We start from the raw sequence: 27,791 nt of genomic DNA, 5'->3' as shown, positions 1-27,791 counted from the left end.
CTCCTCTCAATATTTCCCGGTTCTCAGTGTGCTGTTACATTACAGCTTATAGGGATGCAATAGCACATCTTTCCATGTGAGGAAGTCCTTACCAATCTGATCAGAATTGCTTTTTTTTCAAGTAGAGAACAAAAAGATATTGGACCTAGACAAGGAGGCCTTTGCTTGTACTGCTAAACAGCAGGTGGAGAAAAACTGCTGTAGTGATTACTCTTCCCACTGCAGCTTCTGGCATCTTCAGATCTGCAGTCCACTGAGCAAGATCTGATGGGCTTCTGGAAAAATGCAAACCTGCTCCTTATGTGTAAGCTGATTGTGGGCTCTTAGAATTTAGGGTAGCTTTCTTTCCTGCCTTTCTAATAATCTCTGCATCTGCAAATTATCAGGTTTTCATCAAAATCTTGGTGTTTCGTATGTGGAGAAATTTCTGCTTATGAAAGAATGTCCTACTGAAAACCTCTGGGTGGAGACCTTCCAGGCTTCCTCCAGAACGTGCCCTCCTAAACACCACCTCCACATCCTGCCTCCAGACGACTGAAGTTATCTGGGGGCTGTGTATCTAATGCCTGATGCTTCCCACTGATCACTTACCCATTTGTATAAGAAATGTAACAAAGTAGCCTGATTAACTAGGATTGAGGGAATTAAGCCTGTGTTTGTGGAGATAACGATCAATGAGGTCTCTTAGCAGACTTGTTACTCTGGGCTTCCTTTGATTGGCATATCAGCAGCTACACACCATAAATTACCTTGATGGATTCCCCTGTGCATCTGAATTTAAAAGAGATGAGGCAGAAGGTTATTTTAGTTAATATTCTGGTGTGTGATTTTTCCAGGTGCTGTGCAGCTTGTCTTGATTCATAACCTCTGTTCTTCCAAATCTAAAGTCCTGTCCATGCTAATAGCACTACAGGCCATCCTTGAACCTGCCCCCTGGCTTTCTGTAGCTCCCATGTTGCTTGACAAAGATCTTTCCTTAAACTGTGTATGCTCATGATGCCTTGGGGTAGTAAGAGCTGAGACTGAGGTGGTTTAATTACCGACACGATCTCTTGGCAGGACCTAGCAGGTTGGGGCTGCTGGCATGGATCCTGGAGAGAATTAGCTAAAGAGGTGTTCCTGGATGCCTGTGGGTCCACAGCAGAAATTTTGGTACTCCCCACTGCAGCCCATTAGCAGCAAAGTGAGAGGCTGCATGCCTTGGATTAGAAAACACTTGAGGATGTCATTTACTCAGGCAGATTTCCCAGCTGACTGAGCATTCCTATTCCACTAATTACAAATCAAGAGGGTGTTGTGTGCAGTGGCTCCCAGACAAGAGGAGCTTTCATCCTTAATGGGGGCAGGTTGGGAAAAGCAGAATGGATCCTGCTAATTCTGTTATCCTCTCCCATTCTATGCAATCAGTTGAAACAAAATAAAGCTTGCTCTGGTAAATCCTGAGAAATTTGGTGCTCAGATGCTGCAGCTGGCTCCTAACAGCTGGGATCCAAGTCAGCACTGTCGATGAAGTGTATCAGAACTGGGGACAGCTCAGAGCCAGGACTCCTGCTCAAGCTAGCAGCTTTTTTTTTTTAAAGTCATCTGAATAGCAAAGGACCCGGGACTAGGGGGCGTATGAAGGAAATGACTGCCCTAGATCTTTGGTAGGTGTTTGACCAATACAGGACTGTTTTGTTCTTTTTCCAGCTCTTGTGGGAGGGAGAAGACTTAAAACTTACTCTTTCAAATTTCCCAGAATTGAAGGGCGAAGTGTGGGGCTGAGTGGAAGCAGTGACCCACATCACAGTCCCACCGAACTCAGGGCTTCCCTCTGTAGGGTGAGGCAACCTGATCTCAGTACTGCTGCTTTGGGGCAGTTAGAGCATCCCATTTCTCATATCAAGTGTCCTTTGAATCCCTGGGCCCATGTGTTCCTAATTGGCTCAGGCTGACAGGCATTTCCAGAGGCTCTGCATCCCACTGCCAGACAGCTGAGAGCAGCAGCACAACATCTGCCTGCCTCAGTGCCCTGTGGCTCTTCCTCCTGTGCATAGCTGCTTTGCTCTGCCGTGTCTTCCTGTCATCAAATGCACAACTCCTTTTGCTGCTTGTCTCTGATCTGTTCGCACTAAAAACCCTCCCGAAGGAGACAGGCCCTGGGAGAGCACTGCCTGTTGGTGGTACGTTTGGGAGAGCCACAGGCAGCTGGGTACTCCAAAACCCTGTGCCAGGAGTCCCAGCTGCCTGCCCCGGGACTTGCAGCCTGATGCTGTCTGCTGCTGGTGTGGCAGATCTGTAGGGGGTCAGGGTGAAGGGGATCCCAGAGGGCTGTTTTGCAGCTCATCAGGCTTTTCTAAGCCTTGGTGTTGCCCCAGTTCTGCTGGGCAACTGGTGTAGTTTTTTCCATTATGTATATACGCGAAGGTGTTTCTGAGAGTGGGTTTTCACTGTCAGTGGTGATGTAGTTAGGGACAGAGGAGACTTGAACCGGTGGCTAAGCCAGTGCTCCTGCACGCTTCCACCCCTGGCACCAGCAGTGCAGGTGGTGTAGGCGTGAGAAGCTGCGTGAGTGACAGGGAGACAGCCCTTGAGCATGCTTTGACTGTTCCTTTTTTGGTTGCTTCTGGCTCAACATCGGCTTCCCATGTGGCTGCCTCCAGGAGGCAGAGGTTGGAATGTCCTGTCTCCTGCAGCCACCACTCACCTTAATATCATGAAGAGCTCTTATTACCTGGGTCTCTGCTGTTTTGTTTCAGCTAATTAGCACTGATGAGATCCACTCAGTGCTAGGCGGTCTCCCGTCCCTCGGCTTCCTGCAGTCCTTGTAAAGTTTACCAAACATGGCAAGATATTAATCCTTTCAGGGACCATAGCACAGACAATGTGGTGACATTTAGAGCCCTTGTTAAAATAGCAGATTCAGCTGACGTCTTTAGGAAACTTCTGTTCTCCTGCTGACAGGCTTTACCTACAACCATATCGTGTGGCTAACTATCTTGCTTGATGGAGAGGATCCTAAAATTGCTGTTTCAATGAAAGTACAGCCAGTCTCCAAATGCAGTAAGTTCTGGTGTACACAGAGTTTGTACTTCCCTTGGAATTTATTGCTGTAGTGGCCTTTGCACCCAAAGCCCAGCCATGTCTTTCAGCCAGGAGCTTTGCTGTTTGGTGTCCAGCTGTGAAGTAGCTTATTTCTATCAAGCTGTAATGAGACCAAGATTTCCTTCAAAGGAGAGGCTCAAGCTGACATACAAGGCTGAGGAAGGTACCTATGAAGGGAAGGGGGGACCTGGAATAATATTCTATGTAATATGAACATAGGGCATTTTCCAAAGACCTCATCTGATGCTATCAACTCCTGCAATTTGGTGTGAATCTCCTGTTGTTTGGCCCTGCTTCAAGCTCCAGGTTTTTTCTTCATACCACTCTCCGAGTTTTTTGAAACAAAAAAAAATGAGTTCGGTTTTGTAGGTGCAGAGAGAAACAGGAATCCAGAAGGATCCAGATGAGAAAAACAAAACAGCCAGCCCCTCCCTAAAGCCAGCCTTCCTATAGAGATGATTTAGACGAGCATTTAGGTACCTAAAATGCTTAAGTAATTTGGATTTCACAAGCATGCACGGTGTTAGAAATAGAAATGCTGAAGCATCTAAAACCTCATGACTCCACAGGGGGATTTTTGAACTGATGCTGCTATTGTAACTGCAAAAGAGATGAAAGCCTGTGACTAGGTCTCTCTCCAGGTTTAGTTTTGCCCTTGCCAAGGGACTGCAGGACAAATACAGTCTCTTTCAGGCCCATTAGTTTTTATGAATTTGTTCCACTGCCAGCTTATAGTTCTTGAAATTCAAGACTGTGAGCTGCCCCTGCTAAAAGAGCTCTGATACTTCTCCATGGACTCGGGTCTGCCTTATGGAGACACGGATGGGCACACTTTGTCACAGAAACAAGACTCCAGCTCTTTTGCTCTGCCAGCATCTGCTAGGACACAGACGTGGAGTTCAACAACGTCCTATAAAGTTTTCCGGGGTCTTTGGTTTGTTGGGTGGATATATGAGCTGAGCATCTATATAAACTGAAGATATATGGCCCTCCCAATGGCCACTTCTGGATGTCTGGCCACTTCTAGGCATGTCTGATCTTGGGTAAAACCCCAGATCTTATCTAAAGCAGCAAGGATTGTGATGCTGTGTATAAGCATTGTGTTGCACCTCAAGCATCTCTTGGGACTATGGAAAAGTGAGGGGAAAAACGACCATCTTTTTGCTAAACCTACCTATTTTGTCATGGATTATCTTTAATCTCAAGTGAATCACTTGAAAACTCTGCCCTGGCCCATTGCCCTCCTTTTTCCCACCAGCAGTGCTGCAATGCACCAACATCTACAGATGATGCTTCCTTTCTTGTCTGCTTTGCCAGTTTTCTGTAAACTAAACTCCTGGTGGTGGAAACTACCTTCGTGTTTGTTTCCAAGATTTATTCCCAACATCAGGTGCTTGAGATGTATGGGTGAAGTCACAGACTGCATAACATATAATGTGGGGTCTAGAGATAGCTGTCTTATTTCCTAAGGTCTGATATTTAGGGTTGGAGAGTTTCAGCAGCAGGGATGTGTTTTCTCTGTTTGAGAGGATGGAAAGAGCAGTGTGTCCTGCAATCCCTTCTTAGGGCCACAGGAACAAGTGTGTGGGAAAGTCTGCTTCTTGCAGGGATAAGCAAATTCCTACCTGCCACCTACTCCCAACTGCCGAGCACAAACGAGATGTCAGCCAGCGGGTTTGCTGGAAAAGTGGTACCCTAAGGGCAGTGCTGATGAGAGCATGCTTTGAAGGGGATCCTCCACTTTGCACAGTGCTGAGGGAAAGGCTGCTTTTTCTCTGTTTCTGGAGCCCAGGGTGAGCATAGCATTTCAGGTGGCTTTTTGTCCCCTTCAGGGGCTTTACCCTGGATATGGGGAGTTCTGTGCCCGTGCTGGTGTGGAAGAGGGAGGAGGCTTTCTTACACTGAGGGAAGGAGATGCTGCCTTTCTGCCTCAGCCCAGTGCTGTGCCTGCTTCTTAGGGACTGGCCGGTGGTGCAGCCCTTCCTGCATGCTGTAAGAACTGGACCTCAGTTTTGCATGACTGCACCTGATCCTAACTCAAGGCTCTTCCTCCTGTCCGAAGGAGGACGGGTACCAGATCGGTGCTGGTTTGCATGGGAGGTTCCAGTTTGCTTGCAAGCTGGGAAAGCCACCATCTTCTTGGTGCTGCTTTGTCTCACGGCTAGACTCTGCCTGAGGGCTGCAAACGTGGTGCAGAGCAGCTCTGCCGTGCCCGCTGCCTGCGTGGGGCAGCCCCGGTGGGGAGGCTGGGAGGGCAGCAGCAGGGCTGGGCAGCGTGCGGGGTGAGCGGTGACCCCCGTCTCCAACCGAGGATGCAGGCGGGTGGCTGATTTATGGCTGTGGTGAGATAGGGGTCTCTCGGAGTTAAGCTGTAGGCGAGTTGCCATGGAGACAAGCTAATAAAGCACCAGGCAGCAGCTGGCTCTGATGGCGGCCCTGCTACGGGTGCAAGGAGCGGGCGAGCGGGTGGGTGGGGAGAAGGGACAGCTGATTTGGTGGGGATGGAGGCGAGTACCAGGAGAGCAGGACAGGAGGAGGGTTTTTGAGAGTGCCCTGGGTGCTTTGAGGGGGAAGGAGGCGAGAGGAGAAAGATCCTCCATCTTCCAGCCCTTTGGGGAGTGGGATTTCAACATAGTGCTCCTTAGGGGTGTGTGGGACCAGCAGCCTTCGGTGGAGGAGCTGGCCCCATGTGCAGCTTGGGCACTCTTTGTTCTGGCCTCCTGCCTGCATCAGCAGCCTGCTCCCTTAGTGCCTGTGGGCTGGGTGCTTCCCCAGCAGCACGAGTGGGCCTCAAAGTGGCTGGGAACATCAGCTTGTAGAGGCTGCCTGGTGCAGGCCTGGCCCACAGGACTCATAGCTGTGCTCAGGGTTGGGTTACGTGTGGGGTTACGCGTGGAGCCGTGTGTCCCTGGGCCGTGCCTCCATCACACACTGCTGCTTCTGCCTCACAGCGCTGGGGAACATCACCCGTTCCCTGGATCAGCCGCCTGCCCTGGCTGCTGCAGTGTGACTGTTCCCCTGGGTGCTGGGTCTGCACGTGAACTGGGATCAATGGGGATGGCACGGGCTTGGCTCCAAAGAGCTGGGTGTACCAGAGCCGTGCCACGTGTCCCGAATCCCTTGCTCCAGCCTGCACCTACAGAAAGGCCTGTCCAGTCTAAAAGCTTCACTGGGCTGGCGATGATTAAATCTGCAGCTCCATTCAGTTCAAGGGCACTGTAGCACGGACCTAAAACTAAGCACACTTTTATTCTGGCTGGTTGAGCAAGGTGGTAGGAGGAAAAGGCTTAGCTAATTATTAGCAAGATATTCCCAGGCTGCTGTACTTCCATTTTGAGAGATTACTCTTCAGTAATATGGTGACAGCCTTAAAGTTTAACCTTGATCACTTTAAGAAGGGTTTTGCCTCAAAGCAGTCTCCTCCTGGAGCGTGCCAGAGTTCAGGTAGGCGCTCCAACAAGTAAAGGAGGGTTTGGGGGTGTGTATAATATTTTAAGGAAATAAATAAATAAACCAAAAGCTGATGATGGAAGCATGCATTAAAAGATGACTGCTTACAGGTTTCACAGGATGTTTTTATAACTCTTACTTTGATGGATGTTCCCTACAGAGACTGATGCTCTCAGGGCAGGGCTACATTTCTTCCAAACAGGGTGAAGATCAAGACAATTCTGGCTAGCTAAGGCCAGCTATTGATAAGGCTGCTTTCCCTTTGCCTCCCAGAAAAGGTCTCCTATAGCCGGAGTTCCTAAGCTAGCCTAATGACTTCTTCCCTGTCTAGGGCCTCCCGTGATGTCCCTGCAGGCCTAGCTGGCAGGAAGGACTGGCCAGCCCTTATCGCTGCACCCAAACCAGAAGGGGCACAGGTCGTGCAAAGCTCTGGAGCCTGCCCAGGAGGGGTGATGGCTGGGATTTGGCTAGTGGAGATTTTGATTATTGCTGTTTGGCTGGCTAGAAGTAGGCCTTGCTGTGGAGCACAAGTGCTTGCTCTGCCAAGGATCTGCGTGAGCCAATATGGCCTGAATCCAGCACATCTCGGGGAGTAGGGAGGGTTGCAATGTGCCTATCCACTAACCTTCTAATTTAGGGTGCTTTTAGGTATGGTACCTCTTGCTCTGCTGGAGCAGCTCACTGTTCGTATGGCTACATCCCTGTAATTTTTTAGCTTGTACTTTTGCCTGACCCAGTCGCAGCCACTTCTCCCTGCCTTCACAAGGAGAACTTGCTGCATGGTATGGCTCCAAGGGGAGGGACTTCACTTGATTTTGGACTGATAGAAAAAAAAAAAAAACACAACAAACCACACTTTCAATAAAGGGTCTTATGCCCAAGACTATTTCAGACTGCTGGCAGTGTCAGAGGAGACCTGATTAAGCTGAGAAGGCATGTCAGTGTGGTGTGAGCTATGGTGTTCCCGGGGAAGTCTGTATTGCTGTTGGTTATGGATGAACAGGCCTCAAGAGAACCATGGTTTCCATTGCCTGTGACTATTGTTAGCACTACTTAAACCTGTAAGTCTTGGAATGTTCTTCAATATGAGCCATTTAAAATCCTGAGTCACTTGTCTCCGGATATGCTTGTCTCGCTGATTCTGTTTCATGCCTGTTCTCCTACCCAAGGCAGCTCATGCCAGCAGCTGAGTCAGTTTGGAAAGGAGGGAGAGCGAGTATTAGGGTCTCCTCTGCTCTGATCCCCCAGGGAATCAATGTTCTTGAGTTAGCCAGGTCCTCTGCATGGTCCTACTTCTGGGTATGGTTATCTCAGCAATGTTCTCCAATGGAGCCAGTGGGAAGGTGGTTGACCAGATCCTTGGGGTTTTTAGTTAAGGGATTGGTTGTGCCTTGGGTCTTCCTCTGAGCTCTCCCCTATTCCCTTGCCAACGCTTGTTTGCAAGCCTATAAATCAGAAACAGAAGGAGATGTGCCTTCAAAAAAACCTTGAAGTAAACAGAAACTTGGTGTGAATAAGTATGGCCAACTTGTGTTGCTCCCTGGGCTCTTCCTTCGCTGAGTGTGCTTTGAGTAGCAGATTAGACTGGATGATCTCTTGAGATCTCTTCTGATGTGAATTTTCTTATGATCCTATGATTTGCCACAATAGTGGAGAACAGCAAAAGCGCCTCTGCTGGCATGTATGCGTAGCTCACTCTTCTCTTGAGTGATACTTTAGATTATTGTAAGAGGACTCCAATGCAGAAAAAGATTTTTTTAAAATGGGAACAGCCCCACACCATGCACTGGTTGCTGTCATTCACGCAGAAGTAGTCTAAGGACAATGAAATGTTAGCTGTCTGCATGGGATCTCAAAAGCACAGGTCCCTGCAGCTCAGACAAAATATCTATCAGATCAGAAAATAACTTGGAGGCCTATTTGCTTCAAAATTGTCTGCTTCTATTGGCTACGGCTGGGTGTGGCGTTGAGGGCTGGAGAAACTTGGTTGCTTATGGTTTGTGGTAGCTGGAAGGCCCTGTAAGAGATCCAAGTGTTGCAATAACACTAAGGGCTCTCCATCCTATTGTCCGCGAGGTGTCAGACTTGATTGTGGGGGCATTGTGCTGGTGCAACCTCAAGTCCTTGGTCAAGATTTTGGTCTTCAGATGTGTGTTGTGAGGCTTGTCAAATCTTGTTTATGGCCCCTACCTAGTAGAGGAAAGCTGAATTCTAATGGCATTCGAACTGCTGCTGACAGATGTATAGATAAATACAGGGATATATGGACTAGCAAAAACTGCTCTGATCACAGGGAACTGAATCTTTGCTTTGAAGGAGGCTGTTTTCTTCCTGCTGTTCAGGAAGCCTATGAATACTTTTGTGAATACTGCTATCTCACTGAAGTTGGGATGGCTGTGGTCTTTAGGAATAGGGTAAAAGAGTGATTGTGTCTAACTTCTGGGTAGCAAGGGCTGGGTCACTTTCTGATACAGAAATGCAGAGAACTGACACCTAGACTGGATTTGATTGTTCTCATGCCCTTTTTCAGGGCTCTTGCTGTGAAGGATGTTTGCATGTTACTTTCAGTATTCAAAAATAAGTGTTAGAGGTATTTCTGAGGTTGTCAGTGGTGCTTGCAGTTATGAACCTTTATCTCATCCCAGCCCCTCCGCGCTGGGTGGAAGTTATATACCAGTCACAGCTGCGGCTGAGTCCTGCAGAGTGCTTCACAAGGAGAGCTCTGCAGGGACAATATATTTCGAGTGCGCCTTACTACTGTCAGCTCTCGTCTGCCCAGCTTCAGTCGTGGGGCTCTGCAAAGCCTCCCGAGCCCAGCCAGCCCTGGCCAGTGCGTCTTGTACCGAGCCTCCTCGGGGACTCCCGCACTGCCACCCTGTCCTTGTTTTTTTTTCTTTTTCTTTCTTTTTATTTTTTTCTGCCTACTCTTTGCGGCATTTTAACCTCTCTTCCTCCTCCTCCTCCCTTCCTCTGCGTTTGTTTTCCTCTGCATGCTGTTTTATTGAGATACAAACCTCCGCAATTCCAAGTTGTGCTCCGAACTTCCCTGCCCCGCCGGCAGACCGGGGGTTTTGGCCGGGCCTGGCAGCGAAGAGGCGTTTTGGCAGGGTTTGGGGTGCGGTGCCCTTTGGGGTGCCGGCCCCCTCCTCGCAGAGCGGCAGCGCCTTGGGGAGCTCCCACCCTTCAACAGGTAGACGCTGCGAGCAGCCAGCAGTGCTCGGCTCATCCTCCGGTGCAGAAAGGATGGCGGGGGCCGGGGCCGTGCCGGGCTTCGGCCGAGGGCTCTGGGGCACCGCTCGGGGCGGGGAGGGCGGCAGGGTTGGGTTGGGCTGGGGTTGGGGGGATCTGCCGCCCGCGCCGCGGGGTGGGCAGCTCGGCACAAAGCGGGTGGTTAAACCCTCCTCCGGGGCGCGGAGAGGAGGAGGAGGAGGAGGAAGGCGGGGGGATGCTGCTTCCCTCCCTCCCTCTCTCCGTCTCTCCCTCCCTCGCCGCGGCCGGAGGAGCGCGCAGGCGGCGGCTGGCAGCCCCGGCCCGGGGGGCTCGGGGGTGCGGAGCGGTGCGGAGCCGTGCGGGCTCCGTCCCCCCCCGCGCTGGGGCAGCCGGCGGCGGTGAGTGCGTGCGGGGCGCGGCGGCTCCCCCCCCCCCTAAAAAAAACCGGGGCTCCCCCCTTTAAGCTGGGTGGCCACCCCCCGGCAGACATCGGGATGCTGGCGGCGGTGTGCGGACCCCCCCCCCCCCCAGCTGGGGGGGGACCCCCGGAGCTGCACCCTCCTCGCCATCGGCTTTTGGTTTAGGGGGTGGGGGGAGAGCGATGGGGGCGGGGGGGGGCTCGTGAGGGTGGCTGGGGGGTCGGAGCCGCGCTGCTCCCGCAGCGACTCCGGAGCGAGCCGAGCCGAGCCGTGCCCGGCAGCCGCCTGGGGAGAGGGGTAAGAGGCAGCGGGGGGAACGTCTGCCAAAGGACGGTTCCGAGCCCGGTTCCAAGAGCCGGACGGCAGATGTAGGGGGAGGGCTGATCGGGGAGGACGGCGTAGTAAAGCAAAGTCAAATTTCCCCCTGAATCCTGCAGCCAGGCCTAATGGGTACTGATGCTGACTTGGGGTGGGGAAGGAAGCCGGGAGGGCGAAAGGAGTTTTGTGGGGCTGCGGTCTCTAAGGCTGGTATGGGAGGAAAGGGAAAAGAGCTCCAGATCCTTCCCCCTCCCCCCCCGAGTTACTGGGACTGAGATACGGATCATTTAAAGGGAGTAGCGTAATGCAATTAAGCATCAGACAGTCCCCACTGCAACGTTTATCCATTGTTCTTCGCTTTGCCTTCTGCCAGAATGATTCTAGTCTGGATGAGGGAAGCATAATTGAGCAAATAGTTCATTTCCCTGGCCAATTGCATCCGTAGTCTCTCTCCTGAATCTGCTGGCTGCCTGCATACACAGCAGCATCCTCAGGCAGAACGGGGGATCCGGGACCCTCTGGTGAGACTGCCGCTGTCGTGGGCCAGCTGGCGAGAGCAGCTCTTATCCCTGCTCACCTGAGGTGTTCTGACAGTGGCAGCAGGGCACGCTTGTTCCCTCACCTCTTGATCCTTGGGGGAGGTGTGAAGAAGAAAAATAACAGGTGGTGAGGCAGGTCCAGCCTACAACTAGGAGATGCTGCATGTGGCTCAGGCAAGTCATCTGTTTTCTCTAGTCTTTCTTAACTTTCTCTTTACCCTGGCAGATGAAGGACCTCTGGCTGTTTTGAGGCGAAGCTGTTGTTCTGGTGGAGTTTGTCTGCCTGTCCTTCAGCCTGGGTCTGTGGTGGCTGGGTGCCCTGCAACGCGTGCGCACACAAGTGCAGCGGCAGGGGAACGCAAACGCTCTGCTCCTGCTCTTTTTTCCAGAGATGCAAGCAGCTGGAGCAGTTGTGGCTGCACCTGGGCCCCGTGGCACATGCTTGGCTGGGGGCTGCATCCTTTTCCCTAGAACCTCCTCCCAGTTCACAGCAGAGCTCTGCGTTAGGGGTACGCACACATGCATTTGCTGCACCGCTGCGAGACCTGCTCAACACTGGGAGGCTGCTGCCTTTCCTCGCTTCTGGAGCTTTATCACTCAGCATCATGCAGCTTTCCTCCTTCTGTTCTCTCCTCTCCTTTCTTCTTTGTCTGGAGACTGCCACCTGTCCCACTTCGCTGTCAGCTTCCCCTTCGCCTTTTTCTGCTTAATCCGTTCTTTCACCTCCGTTTCTTTTTCTTGAAGTAGACCTCGTCCTCTTCACTTTGCTCCCTCTCAACACTAGAGAAGAAGCCCAGCTCCTCATCTCAGCAGGAGCATTCCTGCCAACTGTTTACAAAAAGTAGCACAATACCCAGGCTGAATGCTGACATAATTGCATACCCAGCCAGAGAGTGTAGTAAATAATCCTGCCTTTCAAGCTTTTGCCCAGTGGTGAGTCTTTTGCCATCTCCTTCACCCCTGGGCTATATGTATTATACTTGGTTTGCTTTTACTTATATGCTGGAAACACGAAGTCAGCACAGTTAGCGCACGTATGGTATCGAAGTAGACACACAGTGATGTCTTGCACTGTATATACTTTGCACGCGTGCATTGTGTGTGTGTGAATGTGCATCACACAGCTCTGCTCCTGGGTTCAGCCTTTGACAATAGCGCTTGGCAAGCAGGAGCTCAGGGAGGAACGACAGAGCCATGGTTGTCCTTCCATTGGGGAAGGAGAGATGGCTGGGGGGTGAAGGTCAAGAGCACCAGCAAAAAGCAAAGGGTTTGGCTGGCTCTTTGCTTTGAATAGGGTGCTAGCTAGTTCTCCAGGGGTTTGTGTACATACAACACGATTGCTGACTGTGGATATTGTCAGCGTGGTTGTATTTCCAGTAGTGCTCGGGAGCCGGAGTCTGTCTGCAGTTGCTCTGATTGTGAGTCAGTCTGTCTGCAGTTGCAGTAGCCGTGAATCAGTGTCTGCCTGTAATTATGTGGGTGAATCAGTGTTGGCTTGTTACACTTGTGAGTGCAAGCGGTTTCCTGTAGCGGTTGTGGGTGTGAGTCACTCTACAGTCCCTCTGGATGTGTTTTCAAGCAGAGAGCTGCAATACTGGGATTAGTTTTGTTTTGAGAAATTGTCAAGTGGCTTCTCATTTTGAAAAAAAAATTAAAGCTGGGCTGAGAGTTGGGCATGGAGCTTGCTCAACATCACCAACCTTCTGCAGGAGAGACCCAGTTTAAGGTTTGCTTTCAAAATTTCCGTGTTGATTTGAACCTTTACGTTTCCTTCCCTTCTGCCTCTGGGTTTGCGTCCTCTTAAACTGGTGTCTCCTGCAGAGCTGCAGACAATGCGTTTGGTAACCATCACGTGTGCCTTGTACCTGGTGTGGCAGATTGATGGGAAGGTGATTTATGGCTTGTGCAGGGTGTGTGTATAGGGCTGCTCAATGTGCACCTCTCGGGTGCATTTTCACGTCTGAGTCAGACTGGTTCCTCTGCCACGAGCTGCCTGCTGTGTGCCAGCACTGGCTCTCTAAGATGGCAAACAGCAAGTTTGATTCAGGTAGGCAGGGGCACTGCTGCCTTGGTCTTGTTCCCACATTCTTATAAATGCTGTGGTAGCTTTTGGTCTTCTGGCAGTATCTATTTAGCACAAAGAGCTGAACTGAGAGCCAAGTTGGAGAAACGCAGGCTATCTCAGTCGCTGGAAGCAGCGTCCAGGCTGACAAACTGAGCCTTCCCCTGCACTAGCTGGTGCAGGTAGAGCGTGCTGCTAGCGGGGCTGGACTGCTTCCAGTACAGGCTGGCTTGGTGTCTGCACTGTGCAGCACATGTGTGCATCCCAGCGAGCTCATCTCGCAACAAAGGGATGTGAAGAACCTGTAGGGCCAGGGTCTTGTGAAACACCACAGTGTTATTCTACCGTTTCCAGGCTCCAAGACAAAATATGTCTGCTCATTGCTAACCCTGCACCCAAAAAAAGAGAGGGTTTTATTAAAAGGGATCCTCCTATTTAGCTGAAATGATTGAGAACTGAAGCAAACCCACCCCAGCAGGGACACAGGGCAGCATGTGCATCATCTGCATTTTTTCTGCTGCACCGAGTGCTTGCTGGCTGCCCATCGTTGCAGAGGGCTCGGAGCTGTACCCAGAGCAGTGCTGGAAGAGGCACGGCAGCGACAATCTCAAGGCTGGTGTGTCTGCAGAGGATCAGGGACAGCACAGCCTGTGCAGGTTGGATGCTCCTGGAGTCCGTAAAGAATGTCAGAAGACCTCTCCTGAATACCCAGGACCTGGTCTGTGAAGGCTACAGTGCAATGAGGGAGGCAGCAGCTTTAAGGAGCTGCTTGTGCTGTGTAAGTGCACCTGATCTGGGGGGTAAGTCTGCAGGTGCTGAGGTCGCATACAGCGCTATGCTTAGCTGTGCAGGTGGGCGGATGGTTCGGCACCAATTGAGGCTAAATCACCCCCTTCCTCCTGTGCTTGTATCTGAGCATTCGGACTGTGGCTGCCTCTGCTTCCCAGCTGGCTTCCCAGCACCAGCTCTTCTTTGCTCACATGCCCCCGAGATACCTGATTTGGCAAAGATGCCGAGCAGCTGCAGGTCCTGGGGGCCGGGGGGGAGCTGTAAGCGTTCAGCACTCCTCTGGCTGATGCCACTGCTATGGGTGTGCGGCACGTGGGCACGCCAGCAGTGACGCTGCGGGCACGCTGCCTCTTGGTGTGTAACGGGGGCAGATGTGTCCTCTGGGCTGCTGCTTCACAAGTGTCACCTGCGTGATGAGACTATTGCTAAGTGAATCAAATTGCTCCCTTGACTGTGCGTGTTTCAAGGAGGCAGTAATTTGGGAGAGATACTAATGTGACTCTCTTAAATGTACCCATGTGGGTTTTTGGGACCCTTCTCTCTATTTACTTTCCTTTGCCTGCATTCTCCTTCTCTGAGCTGTACTCCCAGGTTGTGTTTTTTTTTTTTTTTTGCAAGCTTTACCTCTTTCTCCACCTCCAGAGCTTTCTTTTCCTTGTCAGCACTAAGCCTGTGCTAATCACTCTTTCCTAGGAAGGCATTTCAGAATATTTAATGGCTCCTACAGTAAGGATTGCTGAAAAGATCAGACCTGGTATGCAAAGTCAGGAGATCCTCAATGTTAACACTACCAGGGGACCTTGCTGATCCAAAAGGTACCAGCACATTTTTTGTTCCCAAACCCACCTCAGGAGGAACAGCAGCTGGAGTATGTTGGGGAGAGGGAAGCTTTTCCAGTTCTTCTTTCCAAAACTGCACAGCCAGGAGGAAAGCTGTGTTTCCTGGGAGTGTTGTTTCGCTGTGGTGCTCTGGAGATTGGACAGACAGCATGTGCTGGAGAGGAGTGGGTATATTTACAATGCCTTTAGGTATCTGGTTGTAAAGAAACCTGCCAAAATCCAGAGTGTACTGAATTGTAAACTTTAAGTGTTGCTTAATCCCAGCTGCAAAATGTTAGCAGGGCTCCTTAGAAAATCTGCATTTGATTCAGCTGGGGAGGTTACCAGCAACTGCAGAATTAGTGATGAATGCATTTGCTAAGTGTGCCATTAAGAAATGAGCCATGGGCAGATGGAATAAGGAAGTGTAGAGCTGCTTTGAGCACATGCCATCCTTATAGAGGTGATGCTGGGAGCTGCAGTGCCATGGGGACCTTACTGGGGTCTGGCTGAGCTGTATGCACATAGGGAGCTTTGAAAGAGCCCCAGAACCGTATGCCTTATGGAAAGGAGTGAAAACCTCGCCTGCAGAGGCTTCCTTGCATCCTCCAGAGATGGTGCTTTTCTAGTAATGGGGTCATGAGCAACAGTGCTGGGAGGGAACTGCTCCTTCTGTGGCTGCCCTAGCGCTGCCTGGCCAGCCCTGGCTCTGTCTCAGTGCTACCAGGGTTCATCAGCAATGGTTAGGGACCCTGTGTTAGTCAGGAATGTCGGTCGTGATCCTCAGGACCGGGTGGGTCCATTTTACAATCCATCTAAGTGTAACAGACAAAGAGCAAGGAAAATGCAGCAGAGCCTCTTCTCTCCAACTCCGCCAGGCAAATATGGAACAAGAACCAAAGGAAAGAGGTAGAAAGCAGTGCCAAGCTATTTTTTTTATGCTGCATAGTCCTTCCTGAGTCCATAAGAGCATCCATAGCAAAACAGCCATGTCTGGCAAAGTAGTCAGTCAGAAAAGTGGTGAAAACGGAATTTGTCCCAATGCAGGTGTGCAGAATTGGTCCTGATGCTTAAAATGAGACCGGAGTGTGCATTTAACTTCTTTTCAGGCAGCCCTGTTATTCTTGGCTCGCATCTTCAACAGAACTATCCCAAATACAAAATTAGCTATTCATCTTTACATAATAATGAAGGAAAACTGCATGAACAAGGTCTGGTGGAAACATGGCTGTCTTGAGCTTCTTGGCTCAGACACTAAGAAGTGGCTTTTGTCACTGTTCCTGGCCTGATCTCTTTCTGAATTACCTTGCTGCCTCATTTTCTGGTCTTCTTTTCTTTAGCTGCTCTGTCCCAGACTTGGTGTGTGATCTTCCCAGCCTGTGGTCTCACCAAAAGTGAGCTGCTGCAGAACCAGGAGGCACTGCTGTGAAATTGGAGGGTCCTGGTTCATGTAGATAGTACTGGTCAAAAACTGCTGGCAGTGCGAATCCTGCCAAAACAAACCATTAATTTAAATCCTCATTTGAATGGGCAAGTGTTGATTTCAATGAGTCTTTTCAGCGGTGGTGTGGGGAAGGGAGGGGGAAGCCAGCAGTGGATTTCTGCTTTTGGCTAGTGCTTGAAGCTGTCTCAGAAAGAAGTGTTTAAATCCTATTGTATAACATGCAAGTTTAAGAAAATTGAAATGAAATCTGTTGGGGAGCTGCTAATTTAAGGACTTCTGGATTTGCCTCGTAAGAAACATCAACATTTTAGCTGTCCTTGTTCTGATTTGGAACACGTTTCCCCAAACTGTTGGAATTTCCCACAGAGCAGATGTTCAATCCCTAATTTGTGCTTCGTCAGCAAATACTTGGATCCCAAGACTGTCCCTCCCAGCCTGCTCTGTCTGTATGGGATGTCTGCTGGGGGATCCCGTGTCTGCACACCCCTGCTATTCAGTACCTCTCACAGCTCAGCTGTCCCCTTCACCCTCAGGCGCCTCGGCTGCTGCTCTGGGAGCCCATGGTCGTGCCTGGCCGCTGCGGCACTGACCGGCCTGTGCCAGGCAGAGGTGTCGTGTCGGGTGGGCGTCACAACAAGCTGTATTTATACAGGCTGCTGCTCCAAGGTGCGTCAACATAATGGGGTATATAAAAGGGGAAAGGCGGTTAAATGTGTAATAACATCACAATAAAAGGAAAACTGAGCATTAATGAAAAACCTGAGCATGCTATGCATGGTATGGTTGAACACTCCCACTGCTTGGGCCTCAATGCCCAAACTTTATAACAGTTTCTGGTGGTGTCATTAGCAGAATTAAATGAGGGCCTAACTGTCCAGAAAGACATTTGGGGAAAAAATGGGTCTTAAGATTCATTTCTGCTGTACACATGTCTCCAAGCAGCATGGGCTGAGGGAGCTGCTGCAAGGGGACATGGTGGTCGGGTGTATGGGGTGAGGAGGGGGAAGAAATGGGTGTAAAAAGAGGTGTTGGAAGTGAAACTGTGCAGTGACTGGAAGGTGTCAAAGCCCCTGGAGAGCTCTGTGTATGGACGCCCCCGGCTCTGACCCCACACAAGGTTCTTTAGGGCCAGTATTGCTGCACGCAGTGCTGGTGGTCCCTGTGGGGCCTTTGGGACTTCAAATAGGAGACCCCAGAAATACCAAATTCTGGCTAACAGGCATGAACCGCTGGGAAAAATGGAATTAACTTGATCGTTTTCCTGCCAATAAATAACATCTTTCCTCTTTTCTCCTTCCCCTCTGTGCCCAGGTTGTGAAGACCCGGTGGCTGTGTGTCGAGGCCATGGCGCCAAGGCTCCCGGGAATGGGGTCTCTCTCTCTCACTGGCCTTGGAGTCTTGGTCCTGCTTTTTGCTCTCCCTGCTGACGCTGGGTAAGGTGGTGAGAGCCAAGGCCCTTGGCTAAGGCTGCGGTCCCCTTGCTATGCTTGAATATATCTGAGCTGGTGCCTGGATGAAGCAGTCCAGGGTAAAAGACTAAGAAGTCTGTTTCTTTGGGTGCCCAGGTATAAATGCAGAGCCTTGTCCCTGGTTCCTCCAAGACCTCCTGGCTTTGGACACTGCCACCAGCCTTTCCTCCCGGCCTCTAGGAGTGGATGAAAGGCTGTTAGACTGTGACAGGCCCAGCAACCCTCCTTCTGCACTGCCTGAGTCTCTGCTGGGGCCTGGGGAGCCTGGAGACCCCTTGGAGGAAGTGTGGCAGGTCTCTCCCTGGCACAGCTAAGGGAGAGAGATGCAAATAATATGTGGCTTCTATAAAAGAATTAGAAAATTATCTTTAGAGTGCTCAGTACAGACACAAATGTCTGCTGAGTACAAGTCTAACAGCATTCGAGGATTTTCATGCAGGAACAAATGTCCTGGTTCTGTGCTCTACCCGTGCCCCCTCTGCATGCAGCTGTTTGCCCAGCTGCAGGCTCTTACCACTTCAACTGCTTGCACCCAATTTTGCGTAAACAAATGCATCCCACGTATGCCTGGACTTGCAGGTGCTGACCTTGGTATCATGGTGCTGGCCACAGGGGGACAGCTGCAGTTCCTCCCTGCCTCCCCCTTCCCTCCTGCTGACCTTTTGCTTCCAGTCGTCTGATGGCTGCTGCTGCTCCCTTGTCACCTGCCATCCCTCCTGCAGGAGGATTCATTTCCTAAATCGCATATGAGGGGCTCCTTCTTCAGACACTAACCTGCCAACGTGGCAGCCAGCTCTCCAGAGAGCATGTGCACAGGGATGAGCGGTGAGGCAATGACTTTTCCTCAAGCCTCTCCTAATTAAATTTGCTGTAAAACTGTCTTCTCTGCCTTAAGGCTTTTAATTGGTTTTAAACCATGAGCCACACACCTCTGCGCAGCTCCTCTGAGTTTTTCAGTGGGGCTGGTGGCTCTCCCCTGCCGGAGCCCTTCGATCTTTTCCCTGCCTGCACCGTGCTCCCACGGTGCCTCCCAAGCTGATCCCACGCTGCTCACATTGAAGTCAAAACCTCAAATGTCAGGCTAAGCTAAAGTGGCTTTGAAATTTGTAAACTCACTTTTCCCATCACTGCTGAGCCTCTGCCAGGAGTTCCTTCACAAAAATCTGTCCTCTCCCTCTTTATATTATGGGTAATTTTTAAAGATAGCTTATAAAACGTTAATGAATGAGCTTTCATGAGCATGCTAGCTATTCATAAGTTATAGATGGTTATATACCCATCAGCACACACTGGTACAGATTGCTTTTAACTGTGACATCTAGTGAAAGCTGACACAATTGATACCTCACTAATTACTGTAGACGTTTGTTAAATTCCTTAAAATTCTCCTTATCTTCAGGGAGTGCAGATCCTTCAAATCTGCTTTATGCTCAAGTTCAGGTGCAAAGCCAAAACCGTGTTCTGTTTCAAGTGAGCCTAAAAAGGCTGCGATGCAGTTCATAATAGCAGGGGTGTTTTGATGTTTCGGAACTGATTTGGTTGCACTGGGGCTGGGGGATGTTTCCCCACCCTGCTCCATGCTTATAGGAGCTGCAGTTCAAGCACTTCATGCCTGCTTCTGGAGGCTGAGCTTCCTGGCTTGGCCACTTCTCAGCACAAGAACAGACAATGGTTTGCCAAAAATTATAGGCCGAGAAGCCTCAGGAGAAGTGGGATCTGATCCCCAGAGAAATAAACCTCAAACACTTGGAAAGCAATTTCCCACAGTGTTTGGTCATTGACTGATTAATGTCAAAATTGCCCCCAGATGAAATATTTCAATTAGTGACAACGTGCTGAATAACATTAATTCAGCCTGACTCTAAAAATACCCACACCCTTCCCTACTCCATTTTTTATTTTTTTTGTTGAAAACATTTTTTTTAGTCCCTTATCTTACTGAAGCTGGGTTTTCTGTTAGGAGAACATTTTGACAGAGAACTCCAAGCCAGCTTTGCTTCTTGTCACCCTCTCAGCCCTTCCCAGAGTATTTACAAATGGACCCAGAGTGTCAGGGGTGGCTGGTCTAACCATATGGGATGCTGCAGGATTAAGCTCTGAACTGGTTCACTGATATTCTCACCCCCACCCCCTTTTTTTTCTCTCCATAATTACTTCTCAGTCCCTGCTTTTTCCAGCTTAAACCCGTGGCAGCACCCCACAAGCTGCCAGGGGATGCTGAGGCAGCCTCGTGGGCTGGAGCGAGCTCTGTGCTCTGGGGCTGTTCGTGCCTCCCAAACAGAAAAATGGGGAGCAAAATCTATACCCAGGGGTTGGCTGGGCTTCTTCCATTGTTATGTGTGTTTCTGCCATTTATTTTTTTTAATTAATCAGTGTCTGTTTTATTCCCTTTTCCATCTTCCCTGCAATCTCTGCATCTCTATAGATTTTTCTTCTTTCGGTTTTCTGTTGCTTAATTTTCTACCTTTCCATTAGTTTTAGTCCCAAAAGCTAGTTCTGATGGGAAAAGCTGTGCTTGGAGCCACAGCACTGATACCCTGTGCTGTCCAAAATCTCTTTTCAAAGCAGCTGTTTTCACTAGGCTCCATGGGCTCCTTTTCTGTTGATTGAGAGGGAGACACAAAATGCAAATTTACTATTTGAGCCCTTTGGGCTTGCAAAATTGCATTGGATATTTTGTTTGGTGATATGAGTTTTGTTTGAGAAATTTGCTGCTTATTTTATTCCACCCGGGGCAGAAAATGCCCCAAGGAAATCATTTTATCTGGGGCTCCCGGGCTTCTTGGGCTGAGTGGAGATAGGAACATGAGAACTCATTTGATTTTATAAACAGGGAAAGTTCAACAAACTGCAGAAATGGTTCACAGTTTTAATGATGGGCTCAGCCTCACATCCTGCTTTACCGATTGCAATTTTTCTGCCTCCCTTCCCTCTTCCCAGGAGCAGAATACTTGGAAGTGGGCTGATAGGGTAAATAACTGGCACCTCTTACTCTGCCTCCTACAAGGAGAAACCAGGACTCAATTAACCCTGAGGTTTTGGAGCCTCTGCTCCTACAACATCCTTCTTAGGGGCAGGCAAAAGACACCAGGGCAAGGCAGGACTCCTCACCAGCCCCCACTGTGAAGGCTGCAGAGGCTGGGCAGGTTGGTTTGAGGAGCCCTGCAGAGGGTCCTGTGCACATAACCCTATCAACAGATGTGCTGCATCCCGCGATTCTGGGCCTATTGCAGTGCAGGCTGGAGAATAGATAAGCGTCTTTTCATTTCTATAAGTGCTCGGAGAAATATAAAGAACGTTTCTCTTCTGATCATGCCTTTTTTCTCTCCTCTTTTTTTCCCCAAATGCACCAGGCTTTCTCAGAAGCATGTTTCCGACGTCATTGATGACAGCAAAGATAACATCACCATTTTCACCCGCATCCTGGACAGGCTGCTGGATGGCTACGACAACCGCCTCAGGCCTGGACTCGGAGGTCAGTTGGGTGGAGCGATGCCGTGCTCCGCAGCCGCGTAGCTTCAGGACAGAGGGGCTGCCCAGATGGCTTGAACAGGTCTGCCCCTGTTGGGAGGAGGGTCTGGTTCAGTGGTAGAGCCAGTCTGCTGCTGGTTTCCCCGATTTTGGTCTGTGCTATCTCATTGGTGTTTTGTGAGAAGAGCGGTGCAAGTCTCCATGCATGTTGTGGCCTTCTATGACATTACATTGATAGGCCTGTAGATGGAGCAAATAGGATTTTACTTATTTCCACTAATTTAATAGACATTGTGATGCTCTAAATTATGACACCACTAGTCTCTAGAACCTTTGACCCATGTTGGTATTACGTTTTAGTCCGTGGGCTTTGCTGCACAGCCTCTCTTGATGTCCTTTCAGCTGTTTCTTATGTAGCCACTCTCTAGGGAGCTCTTCTGTGTGCTGTGCTTTGGAAAGCAAAAACATTGGTAGTCAGCTTCTCATGCTCCCTTCCAGTGCTTATGGCACGCACCTAGCATAGCATACGGAGGGAGAAGCTACAGGGAGATGTTGCTCCTGGTGCATTGCTGGACTGCGATTCCCACACAGAGCTGGACTTGCAATGTGTTTGCCATTCCCTGAAGGCCAGGCTGCCAAGGGAGGTTGGGAATGAGCTTTCCCTCTCCCTTGCATACTGATGGGGGCTCTGGTGATGTGGTAATAGACTGGAATTGCACCTCCTGCCCAATCCCCTCTCCTGCCCTTGCCTTGTCCCTCTGCTCACATCTCTCCAGGAGGGCTATGGCCCCAAGCAGCAACCATGCAAAGTCTGGGGAAGAAGGGTTTTTCCAGTGAGCATCCTCACCTCTGACAGGCTGCCATGCTACAGAGCCTGGCAGGGAAAGGGTTACTGCGTCTGCATAGGCCATCCATCAGCTTTATTGCTTTTGTTGCTTGTTTCTTTCCCCCAGAATTAACTGCGGTCCCACTAATAGCTTTGCTTCCTCAAGTCTCCCCGATGGCTGTATTGATTTAGCTGAAACGAGTTCTGAGAGGGGACTGAGGGGGCATTTATGTTCACTGTAGGCTTGGTTGCAGACAACCCTGTGCAAAGTATTAACAAGAGGACTCCCAGGAGCCCCCTTGCTGGGAAAGTTAAAACCTTTCTTGGAATATCTCTGCTCTGTTGCTTTAGATCCTTTAATAATGTGCTTAACATAATAAATTGCCTTTGCCTGAACCAGACATTGCATGCTCAAAGACTGCTTTCACCTCTGACTTCCCCTCCCGGAGCACTCTGGCAGACCCAGGTGGGAAGTTTTGACAAAGGTTACAGGCCTGGGGGCTCTGGTGGCCAGAGAGGCAGAAACCATCCTGTTGCAGGCTTAGGGGTCAATCGGCTGTTCTGGGGTGATTGGTAGCACGAGGTGAGTTTCTGTTGTCCAAGGTTATGTAAAAACTGGGGAAGGGACTGCTTTGCTCCAAATTGGCACGACTAACTTTGTGCTGCTGTGTGGTTCGGTGACTTGCACGGTTCCTTGGCTTGCCTGTGAGATAGCAGGGGCAGCCCGTGTAGACCCAGCACTGGGCTCTTGCTGTTTCCCTTGGGAATATCTTCCATTTGCTTTTCTTCATGAGGACGTCAGGAGAAAGCATCTCTTAACACCACGGAGTCTTGCTTTGGTATTTGAAAAGGGCAGATATGGTGGGATTGTGCCAGGGACAGGCTAATGGAAGGATGGACTGGCCTAAATAGTGGGTAACAGGGCGGCAGGACGTGCAGGCCCACTTCTTGGCCCCATTTTCCCTGCTTTCTGTCACAGACATCCCTCTGAAAACCCTTGGTCAGGTTATAAGCAGGGTGTGGGGCTGGGTGTGCCCAGACACCTGCCCCCGCACCCAGCAGAGCCTCTTCCATGCGCGCCGGGAACTGAGCAATGTTTGTTTAGGCTTTGGGAGCAGTCTGTGTAAGCAACAGAGTGTTGATGTGGTGACTTCTCCCCTCAAGATAGCCTCTTTGTATTTATTTTCCTATCCCCTCTGTTCTCACCATCTGCTGCCACCCACTCTAATAGCTGCCATGCCAGCGCTCCCCTGCCTACCGGGATGCCGCCGGCACGGAGCGCAGCGCAGCGGCGCTGAGCCTGCCTGGGAGCACCCGGGGCTGCAGGAGGGTGTCCCTGGGCCTCCCTGCTGCGCCTGGCCCCGGGATGGGGCTCAGGGCATCCTCTCGAGCCAGCAGTCCTCACAGTGTTGATGGCACGCTGAGGTTTGTGAGCACACACCGAGCCAGGTTAGAAGAAGAGGGATGGTTTTCTGGGTGAGGGAGAAGGTGTCTGCCCCTCCTTCTGCTGGACACCCCCATAGCAGTGGGGACACAATCACTTGTGTCACCAAGAAGTCTTTTAGGGCTGGTAGAAAGTTTCTTCCCTGTTTCTGCCTGGTGGCTTGCTCGGATCAGGGCCGAGTCCTCTGCTGAGTTTGGCCCCACGACCACTGAACTACAGCCTGGGTTTTGGAAAGGGGCAGCTTTATAAACAGGTCACGTTATGGGGCTTGGAGAGGAAGGAACTTTCAGCAGATAACCTGTCTTTCCCCCGAGAAAACACAGTGCAGATGGGCTATTAAGTCAGAAGGGGAACAGACAAGGACCCTGAGGGGATGCAGACATCTGCTGTCACGGCCAACCTTGCAGGAGAAGAAAATCTCCTGCTGAGAGAGTTTCTGTGGGCAGCCTTGGCCTCCCCTCCTGGTCCGGATCTGTGCGTCCACGTGGATCCTCTCCTGGCCCCACGGGGCTGTGGCGAGGGGCATCTATTTATAGCCCACAAATTCTCTTTGCTGCTGGGGCTCCCTGCAGAGCCGGCGTGCAGAGAGGTCTCTGCTTTGAACCCGGAGCTCGCCTTGCTTGTGAGGGTTGGAGGCAGGAGATGTGGCCAGCAGAAATAGGTAGAACTGGCAGACAAAGAGAGAGGCATCCTATAGCTGAAAAGAAAGGGTGCTCAGGGAGTGGGATGTGAGTGATGGGGCACTGTGTGACCCTCTGAGAATGATGCACAGAAAATCCTGTATGCTCCCATGCTGCTTTCTGCGAGGAGTGATCGATGTGCAGCCCTTACACAGCCAGATGGATGCCTGGCACCATGACCTGAGAGGGGATGTAGTGCCTGTGGTTGGGTGGTTTGGGGTTCAGCGATGGTCCCTGTGCAGCTCTTACCTCCTGCGGCCTTATTTCCTAACCAGGGGAGTTTGGGTACACAGTGTCACAAGCCAAACACACCTATCTTGTGCGTGTCTAGCTCTTTGCAAAGCAGGGTAGGGATTTCTCCTGTCTCAGCCAGAGGATCTCTGCTTTGGAGAGGGTGTCAGTGTCTGCAGTGTTTGGTGTGAGGCTGAGGTCCTGAGAGCATCTGGAGCAGCGCTGGACAAAATCTCCCTACTGGGTGGCCAGGGAAGCCTCGACTCCAGAAAGCCATTGGCCTTTTCCACGGGCTGCCAAGGAGGAAAAGGTTTTGCCACAAGGAGAAAGTAGGTTGGTCATTTTCTTTGAAAAGATGGGCTTTAAACTTTCTAGATGAGCCAGTTTCTTTGACTGCAACTAAATGGCAATTTGTAGCAGCTGGGCTGCTACTGATGATTGTTGTTCCTCCTGGATGCAGCATCACCTGCAGCATAACTCACAGCATTTGCCTGAAGAAGCTTCTACATCTCTCTGGAGTCTCCAAATGGCTGGCCTGGTCCTGTTGGAGGAGCACTGGCTGGACAAGCATCCTGCTGCTCTGTGTCCCTGTGCTGTGACAAGGGTTAGGAGCCTTCTGAAGAGCATGGGGTTTACCAGCAAACACAGGCAACTGGATTAAAGCAACTCACCTGCAAGGAGAACAAGGCATGTGGCCCCCTTGGTCTCTTCTCTCTTGGGGAAAGGCATGGCACCCCTTCCGTGGCCTCAGGGTTGGCAGTGAGTGGGTCCCCAGGCAGAGGGGAAGCCCCACTTTGTGCCTTCACAGCTGGGCGTACCAGGGTGAGAGAGCAGCCTGGGCTCGTGGCTGCCTCTTTTTCCTTTTCCTCATCTCTACCGGGCTGCTTTTCATGGCTTGGTGTCGGCATTTCCCTGCCCTCGCTGGGCTCAGCACAGACACACGTTGGCTAAGGTAGGTTTTGGGCTCTGCCAGTAGGACTCAGACCAGGGCTGCCCACCACGGGCCTCTGGTGCCTTTTATCTGGGTTTGCTTCATCAGCTCTGCCCTGCAAGCGGTTTTGATCTGTAGCCACCCATTAATATTTATCCTGCTGATGTATTCCCTTTATTCTTCTGTAACTGAAGTGCACTGCAACTTTTTTTTTCCTGTTTTCTTTCCAAGGTGTGGTGTCTTTTCCTGTTTTGATGATGGTGTAGTTTGCATGATGGCCTCTGAGCAAGCAAGACACATCTGGATCCCTGTTTTGCCACCTGTGTTTCCGTGTTTCAGGTGCTGACAGCCGAAAGGTTTTGGTCTTGGGTTGAGAGTGATTCCCTCTAGGATGAGAGACACCCAAGAGATGTTTGGTGCTCGATGTGTTGCACCCTCACACCTCTGTTATTTCGTCCTGACATGCAGGTAGGGGCTTATCAGCTGTGTGACCATCAAGGTGGAGGGGCTGAGACAGAATAGGAAAATTACCAAGCTGCTGCTTGTTGCCACAGAGCTGATCCCCAGTAACCAGGGCCCTCCAGCTCCTCTGCTCACCAGGATGCTCTCTTTTCACCTGGGTTGTGAAGCTACCTACGGTTTGCATCATAAACATTTTCCTGATCTGCTGTTTGTGCAACAGAAACATCAGATGACAAACCCAGTGGCCCTTTGTGTTTCGTTGTGATTTCCAGGATTTCAGGACTGTGTTTACCCTGCTTTTCTCTCTGAGTGTTCCACCTCTCTGAACTTCTCATCTTTTCTCTCTGATCTGACTTTTTGCTTTGCATTGATTACTCCAGGGAGGATTTTGACTCTTTCTTAGAGAAAATCCATGTCTTATCTCAGATTTTTGTCTTTGGCTGAGATTCCTTGATGAGTTTTAATTTGAAGCTGAGGCATAGCCTGAACAGCGATTTCTTCTATTTGCCTTTCTGGGCAACGGGGACCCTGCTCTGTCTTGTCGAACTTCTGAAGTTAAGATCTATGAACAAATACAAAAAAAAAAAAAAAGGTTGTCTTCCCCTCGAGTGCAGTTCTCTGAAGGCAGATTTGCCGTGGATTTGCGCAGCCCCTGATGCTCTCCTTTCTCATGTAGAAATCCCTGGTGCTGCTGCTTAAATCCACAGAGCAGAGGGAGAGGGAGCTCCGCGCGTAAAGGCATGTACACATCAGAGGGCGAGTGAGGAGTACAGGCTTGACAGCTACGCCTAAGGGTGAAAGTCTTCTCTTAAATAAGTTATGAATTTGCTTAGGGCAACAAGCTTGTATCAGAGCTTCAGGGATATCACAAACACTCCGGAGGGGTCAGAAATCCGTTGTGAAAAGATTAATCGTTTCTAGCGTGAAATGGCACCTGGGCTTCAGGTCAGCGCCGTGTCCCTCAGGGCCATCAGAGCCACGGCCAGGCGGAGGGGACAAACACGGCATCAGGTCCCTGAAGGAGCTGTGCAGCCGAAGCTGAGCACCGTGGTGAAGCTGTCCTTGGGCTCCTGGGTTCTCCGGAGGGGAAATAACCAAGTCCTCGGGCTGCAGGGACTGGGGAGGGAAAGGTGTTTATCGTGCTGCTTTGGATGCCTCTCTTTAGGTAGTACCTTAACTTGCTGTGTGTTTCCAATGAGGAGTCTGTCCTACTAACCCCTCCATATATTCATGTATGTGGGTAAGAAGAAAGGTTTTCACGAAGGGTGAGAATTTTAATGGGAGAACGGATCCATATGGAGGACTTCTAATGCCAGAAATTTGTACTGGAGTAACTCAGACCTTCAGTCCTACATCAGGCACCTGCACCGAGCCAGTGCCAGCGTCAGGCAGCTCATCCCTGCCCTGAGGGAAGCCGGTGGGTATGTGCTGGAGACAGGATGATGCTATTTGTTTGTAATGACTCTGGAAGGCGTGAGCCGACGTTTAAGCATGTTGAACATGTGTTAGATGTCTCTAAGAACATTAGTAGATGGTGTTATAGATGGCCATAAACTGCCTGCAAGGATGTCTTTATTGATCTGTTGGACCATGGCAGCGAGTCATTTATTAGAATTTCCATCCATTTAGTCAAATGTAAAGGATTTATAATGTGTCTTTAATTCAGAGTGTGAAATAAGTTTTTTTTTATTTTTTTTTATTAGGTATTACTGAGTTTAAAAACAACTTTAATTGTTTTATTCAGGGAAGCTGGTGGAGAAACAACTGGTCAAATATTGAGAAAACAGCAGGTATTTTACTCATTGAGCTACAAAATAAAATGTCTGCAGCCATTTGTGCACCTATACAGAGGCGCTGATAGCGTCTGTTGGAGGATGTTTTGTCATTGATGGTGTTGGTGGATTTTGGACTGGTTCCATCTGGAGGGAGAGATCAAATCACTTCTATGTGGGCCCTCTGTGGCGGGGGGATTAACGCTGCTGATTCAGACCAGTTTGTGGTAATGCTGTTTCATTTATTTAAAGGTTATTGTTGGATTAAATACAAGTATTGGAGCAGTCATGAGGCTCTGGAAGATGCAGGGGGCTTTGGGGAGCACGTTGCTGTTAAGGCTGTGCAGGCTGAACAGTACAGGGTCCCTTGGC

At 50.3% G+C, this 27,791-nt stretch overlaps 1 protein-coding gene across 4 annotated transcripts in view; it reads left to right on the top strand.

The window, feature by feature from the left end:
- Positions 1-27,791, top strand: part of GABRA3 (gamma-aminobutyric acid type A receptor subunit alpha3) — a 90,564-nt gene that overhangs the window by 14,293 nt on the left and 48,480 nt on the right. Inside the window, exons 1-3 of one of the 4 annotated variants that reach the window (XM_040572486.1) lie at positions 5,513-5,550; positions 17,445-17,566; positions 20,956-21,077. In XM_040572486.1, coding sequence (XP_040428420.1) covers positions 17,478-17,566; positions 20,956-21,077 — 211 coding nt within the window. In that variant the 5' untranslated portion in view covers positions 5,513-5,550; positions 17,445-17,477. Of the gene's footprint in view, positions 1-5,512; positions 5,551-10,000; positions 10,143-16,780; positions 16,800-17,444; positions 17,567-20,955; positions 21,078-27,791 lie in introns of those variants that run through there. The other 3 variants (XM_040572484.1, XM_040572483.1, XM_040572485.1) reach the window with 3 other exon arrangements.

Source organism: Cygnus olor, chromosome 13 (genome assembly GCF_009769625.2).
Source record: "Cygnus olor isolate bCygOlo1 chromosome 13, bCygOlo1.pri.v2, whole genome shotgun sequence".
NCBI lineage: Eukaryota > Metazoa > Chordata > Aves > Anseriformes > Anatidae > Cygnus > Cygnus olor.
This window is presented reverse-complemented; position numbering and strand designations above follow the sequence as displayed.